The following is a 6,000-nucleotide window of genomic DNA, read 5'->3' as shown; positions in this document are numbered from 1 at the left end:
TGACGGAGAGCTATACCTTTCCCATCTATGTGAATTTAGGTTTAAACTAGATTTCCCTCGGCTATTATATAAGACAAAAAACCCCACATCACCCCCTTTCACTCCCCCCACCCCCAAAAAGTGTTTTAGTCTATTGAATTTTTGTGTCCTCAGTTGTGTCTGATTCACGGCAACTCACGAACTCCACACAGCCAGGCTCTTCCGTCCATGGAATTCAGGGCAATTTTTTCTGTCACAGCAAATGCCCACCCTGGGTGATCCAAAGGCAAGGGCTCAGAGGCTCCTGAGAGACTAACTCCTTTCAGCTGAGCACAGAGCTGGCTCCTCACTGGGATGCCTGTGGCCTGGGGCTCCCAGAGGGGAGAGCAGCACTCGCCCCACCGTGTGGTCACTGCTGGAAGTGCAGGCAGCTCCTCACTCCCCCTTGACAGTGTCCCTGAGGGCAGAACAGTGTGAATCTACTCAAGGTGGAAACGCAAACTCCGATGCAACCAAACTTCCCACAAGGTCTCCAAAACCACTCAGGAACAGGGAATTGGAAACTGCAGGGCATGACATGAATGGAGATGGAGACTTGACACCTTACACCGAGTTCACTTCCAGTTATCCCTAGACAAAGTTTCCATGAAAACTTGTCACAAATCTAGAAGAACAATGAGCAGAAACCGGACATGTGCTTTGAGTCTTCACACACAAAACGAAAAGGAAGCTCACAAAACAACCCAGAGAATACAGTGGACTTTGCAAAATCAAAGATATCTACTGTGGGAAAGACCTCATTACAAAAGCAAAAGACAGGTCATACATCGCGAGACGAATGAGTGGAAACACAAAGCTTCTCAAGGATGTGTCTCCAAACAGACAAAGAACACCAACACGACAAGCCTGTGAAAACTAGGGAAAGGTCTGAAGGGACAGCAGACTGAGGAAGACACACACAGAGTATCCCGGATGATGTCCAGCACTGAGGGCCTGGAGAAACAACAGTCTAGTTGCACTCCCTCAGGCCTGTGTGACCCTGGATGAGGCCTCTGTTTCCCGGTGGCTCTGAGAGATGGACAGGGAGGAAGGGGAAGAGAAATCACTTGCATTTCTAATACTCACAGCAAAGTCTTCCAATGAGAAGGGAATTATCACCCCCACTGACAATGCCATTCACTGAAGTGATACCCACGAGTCCATCTAACCCAGAAGGGAAGGAAGGACCTGTCCTGACAAAACGGCGAGAGATGGAAGAAGGAAGATCAAGCCCACACCAACCACTGGAAAGAGAAGCTGTGCTCAGGGCTTGAAAGAATTCCTATTGGGAAAATGATGTCACAGCCCCACAAGGCAATCCACAGCTTCGATGCTATTCCTCCCAAAATGCCAATGCATTTTCGCACCGAACAAAGAATTGCAAAAGGGGTACGGAAACAGAAAAGAGCCTAAATTGTCAATACAATCCGACGAAAAAGCCCCGATACGGACATCCAAGGTTGTGTGAAAGGAAATTAGACGACCAAACTAGGATCCTCAGGAGAGTATCGGAGAAGGCGATGGCGACCCACTCCAGTACTCTTGCCTGGAAAATGCCATGGACGGAGGAGCCTGGTAGGCTGCAGGCCATGGGGTCGCACAGAGTCAGGCACGACTGAAGTGACTTAGCCGCAGCGGCAGCAGCAGGACAGTATGCTATTGGGAATACAACAACACACACAGATCCAGATCGATGGAATAAAGTTGAGGGTCCAGAAACAAACCCCGGCATCCATGGTCAACTCATCTCTGACACAGAAGGGGAGAATATCCAAATGGGAACAAGAAAGCCTCTTCAATAAATGTCCATGGGAAAACCAGACAGCTACATCTGAAGAACGCTATTGGTTTTGATCTCACACCACCTCAATATCGGGGAAAAACCTCACCCTAAAGACTGATATCATGAGATAGCTAGAAAGAAGCGTAGGTCAAAGGCTCCTTAACATCAGAGTCTCCTTGCCATTTGCTGGGCGGAGGTAGAAATGGGTCTCTTCAAGTAAGGGAAAGAGGAAAACGAAGTACGCCAACGGGTTTCCATCCAATGGAACCTCTTCACAACAGAGAAGCTAAGCATTCAGAAATGCAAAAGATAGGAAACGGAACATGAGAGACTCCTTGCAAGTGGTGTATCTGAGAAGGGGTTCATATGGAAAGAGACGAAGAATGCACAGCACTCAGATTCCAAGAAACACCACCACCACCCTTGACCCTTCCCCCATGACCAACTCCGACCTAAAGCCTTTCTCTCCCTCTAACCTATCCCTAAAACATAACCCTCATCTAATCATATACATGTGCATTCCTAGCATCCATCCATCCACACACGAGAGAGAAAGAGGAAGACACAGACTGAATCGAGAAGGGAAAAGAGAGGGACAGAGCCAGAGAGAGACACGGAACCAGAGAGAGGAAAGGAATCGACGGTCCAGACTTTTCATCAATCTGTCTCGAAGGTAGAAGCAACGACAGCGCCCATCCACCCCAGAAGGGGGAAAAGGACGGAAGGTTTGGAGAGGAAAAGACAAGAACGCAGGGAGCCCTTAGAAGCTCAGCCACCTGCAGAAGCCGAGCTGGGACACTTGAACAGAATCTCAATGGAAACAGAGGACCAGAAAGTTGGCTACTCTTTTCTATAAGAGAGGGAGACCTTCGAGTCTTCCTTTCGGTCCTCCAACTTGGATGCGGGGTCTCAAAACAGTCAGGAGGGGGAGTGCCTTTTCCTGGGTACCACGGCACATCCAGGCCTCGTTCTGCCCCATTCTGTGCTGTGTCAGCCCTGGATGGAGTCTTTCTTTCTGAAGTCTCAGCGCACAAGCTCCACGTGATATCGGCCCCAGGTGGAAAGGCATGGAGCTGCTCGTAGGCCGACAGAACTAGGAAGCAGATGGGAGAATGACCCCCACTCTGCAGATGGAGAGACTGGGGAAACCCTGAGGGGCATACGCTTGTCCAGGGCCACACCACTTATGAGAAGAAGGAGCCTGGTCTGAGAGCAGCGGGGTCCTCGGAGCTCAGGCCCTGGCTGCACCCAGGCCTCCCCAGGGCTGTGGGCTGGGCAGTGTGGCTGTCACTGTGCCTGCACATGGCCTAAGGGGGGTGGTCGAGCAGTCAGAAACCCAGAGATTCCCTTGGGAAGTTTTGGGGAAGGGACCTCAGCACGAACCCCAGGAAATGATGTCACCTGCCGGCAACAGAACCCAACAGAACCCGCAACCCGGGTATCCAGGCCTCCAGAGCGGAGAGGAGCCCCCAGCCAGATCACTTGCTGCCAGGATGTTCTGCTGTTTGCCCCTGCCCAGAGGCCGGGGCCTCAGGAGAGCTCACAGGCAGTGTGCGTGGGCACCCTGTCAACGTTGGCTCAGGGCACCCCCGAGAGGCCTCTGGCCCTTTGCCCGGAGAAACAGAAAGGTAACACGGGGAGCCCCAGGCCGGGCCAGGCCACCTCTCCCATGCCACCCGGAAACACCGGGTCCTTTGCCTGTGTGTGTGGATGCGGGTTTCTCGGGGTGTGTCTCCCTCAAGGAAGCCCAGGCGGATGTGGGGTCAGAAGCCGACGGGCAAGTTGTGTCCACACCCCAGGGGAGAGCAGGCTGGCTGGGATGGGGAGAGTGCGGGCAGCGCCGGCCGCCCAGGCTGGCCTCACACCCTCAGGTGGGTCTCTTTCCTCCCGGGTGGGGATCTGAGCAGACACACGTCTCTGACCCTTCTGGGAAGAGAAGTTCGAGCAGGCAGAAGCAGCGGCTCCACTGGCCAGGCCCAGCTCGGAAAACTCCCAGCACGGCTGGCTGACGGTCACTGTCGTTGCAGAGCTTCCCACGTGATGAGGCCGAGGACGGGGACACCCCGTCCACCTCCCGGAGGGAGGGGTCGGAGCACCACCCCCCCGCCCCTGAGGCCCAGTGCAGGCTCCAGGTGAGCGTGCCCACGGAGGCATCAGCCCCACCGGGGGCGAAGCGGAGGCGGGGAAGGCCTGCTGCCGAGACACCGCCCAGGATACACCCGGCGGCCCAGTCTGAGGCTGCCACGGAGCTCAGCACACCCGGCTCCGACCCGGAGTCCCGAGAACCCCGGCCTCTGAGGCAGCAGGAGGACCTGGAGCCCAGCACGCCAGAGCACAGAGGTGAGGACGCTGGGGCTGGTGCACGGGAGTGTGTGGGGAGGGGGTGCTGAGCTACACAGGGACGAGTCCCCGAAAGATGCTGCTGGGCCTGCAGCAAGCGCTGGCCTCACACCCCCACCCCCATCTTGCACACTTCAGTCCCAAAAGACATCCGACCCTGGGTATTCTTTGGGAATCTCTTGGAAGCTTTCTGTCCCGGGATACGCACATGCCAAGGCTGGCCTGTGGGCAAACTTTGCTTCTCCCCCAGCTCTAGCACTGGCCTCCAACTGGAACCAGGCTCCACTTCCCAGACCTGTCCCTACAGAGGTGGTGGCTCCAGGTGCAGGACCCAGGGATCCACCGAGGGCAGATGGAGAACCGAGACTTGCCCTCGCAGAGACACCAGGCCAGCTGGGTTCTGGCCAGCACACCGGGCAGATCGGATCTCCGTGCCTGCAGGACCCCCAGCCCCAGGCACTGATGTCCCACCCCCTCAGCCAGAACCTCCACCTCCACGTGCACCTGTACCTGCTCGGGCTTTGGCAGGAGAACCCGAGGCAGAGGAGGAGTCACCGCCTCGGCAGGGAGAGCCTGCCCTGGCTCCCGCGCAACACCCAGACGCCGACGATGACTCACCCGCCCCTGCAGGAAGAACGAGCCCCCGCTCTGGACAGAGACCCAGAGCCCTTGCCGGAAACACCACGTCCAGGGGAGCGGTCGGCTCTGCCGCCTCCATCCCTGTCGGCTCACCGTGGACGCCGTCAACTCGGTCTGCCCCCAGGGGACATGGAGTTCCTTTCCCCTGAACTGCTTTGCATTTGGTTTGTTTCCACCTTACTGGTGATGTTTTACTTTTTGTATGGTTTCGTGTATTTTTGTTGGTTAAGTTGGGATTAGTAAACTTTTTCATCATTGTTGCAATTTGGGAACACTGTTGTGTGACTCTGGTGATACTGTGTTACCATCACCACTTTGTGGTTTCAGACCCGTTTGATCTTTATGCCCCACCCCCCAACAAAGCCTGGATTCAAGGCAAGCACGCCCTGTTCATCCCTCCCCCCGATCCTGAACACAATTTCAACTTTTCTTTCTGCATTCCTTCCTATATTCTTGGTGTCCCCAATCAATGACTCTCAGTGAAATGACTGAAGGAGTTTCTTTCGGACTCTCCACCTACTGTAAGACTCCATTGGAGAGTTCTCATTTTTATGTCATTTGAACTAGCCTTTGATAGCTGACAGGACGGTGTACGTCCTTTCAAGATATCATGTGCCAAACGAAGCCCTTTTGGCAAATGCCATCATTATCTCCAGGCAGGCATTGCTGTTTGAAGGGTGACATCTCAGCCAGAAGGCAGAGGCTGAGCTCCTCTTGTTGCACCAGCTCCCAAAAGAAGCCAAGAAAGGGAGCTGGAACAACAAACCACCCCAACGCCCAGGAAAGCGTTCTTCACGACAGAAGGCTAGAAAATGACCCAACAACCTTGTGGCCCAGAACCCCTCTAGAAAAATCACTGTTCCATAAAAAAGAGAAACACGTGGGAAGTTCCAAGGAGAGGCAATGCCCATGGCCAGTGTACTTTAGAGACGGCCTGACCGCTCCGGGGAAGACACGCACCGACGGAACCCCTTGGGAAACAGCAGTGAGAGTCCTCACCGTCGTAAGGGTTTCCTCTGGGGACAACCTGCCCTGGGCACCACATGGGGGAGCAGACCGGCTTCTCTTCCTCTGCCCCCACACCACTCACTCATGAAGGCAGCTCAGGTGTTCTCATGCCCTGCCTGCCTGCCTGCCTGCCTGCCTGCCTGGCTCATCCGTGAGCTGTGACCACCTCCAGGGCAGGACTCCACCTTCTCCTCTCTGTGTACCGTGAATCT

General features: G+C 54.9%; 1 protein-coding gene across 1 annotated transcript; it reads left to right on the top strand.

Moving 5' to 3' along the window:
* The first annotated feature begins 536 nt into the window (after positions 1 to 536).
* Positions 537 to 5,052, top strand: LOC145529873 (uncharacterized). Its single transcript, XM_081550637.1, has 3 exons — positions 537 to 3,429; positions 3,829 to 4,141; positions 4,392 to 5,052. Exons 1-3 carry the CDS (start codon positions 3,193 to 3,195, stop codon positions 5,018 to 5,020), a joined length of 1,179 nt encoding a protein of 392 aa, XP_081406763.1. The 5' UTR covers positions 537 to 3,192; the 3' UTR covers positions 5,021 to 5,052.
* Positions 5,053 to 6,000: the final 948 nt, after the last annotated feature.

The sequence above is a fragment of the Giraffa tippelskirchi genome, chromosome 12 (assembly GCF_054371585.1).
Source record: "Giraffa tippelskirchi isolate mGirTip1 chromosome 12, T2T-mGirTip1v1.2.pri, whole genome shotgun sequence".
Taxonomy (NCBI): domain Eukaryota; kingdom Metazoa; phylum Chordata; class Mammalia; order Artiodactyla; family Giraffidae; genus Giraffa; species Giraffa tippelskirchi.
Note: the sequence above shows the minus strand (reverse complement) of the source record. Positions and strands in the feature narration are given on the sequence as shown.

Bases quoted from the DNA above. Each gene is read 5' to 3' on its own strand.
- LOC145529873 (XM_081550637.1), top strand. From the start codon at position 3,193: ATGATGTCACCTGCCGGCAACAGAACCCAACAGAACCCGCAACCCGGG. The intron at 3,430-3,828 runs GTAACACGGGGA...CTGTCGTTGCAG, and splicing joins TTGCCCGGAGAAACAGAAAG to AGCTTCCCACGTGATGAGGC. The intron at 4,142-4,391 runs GTGAGGACGCTG...CTTCTCCCCCAG, and splicing joins CAGCACGCCAGAGCACAGAG to CTCTAGCACTGGCCTCCAAC.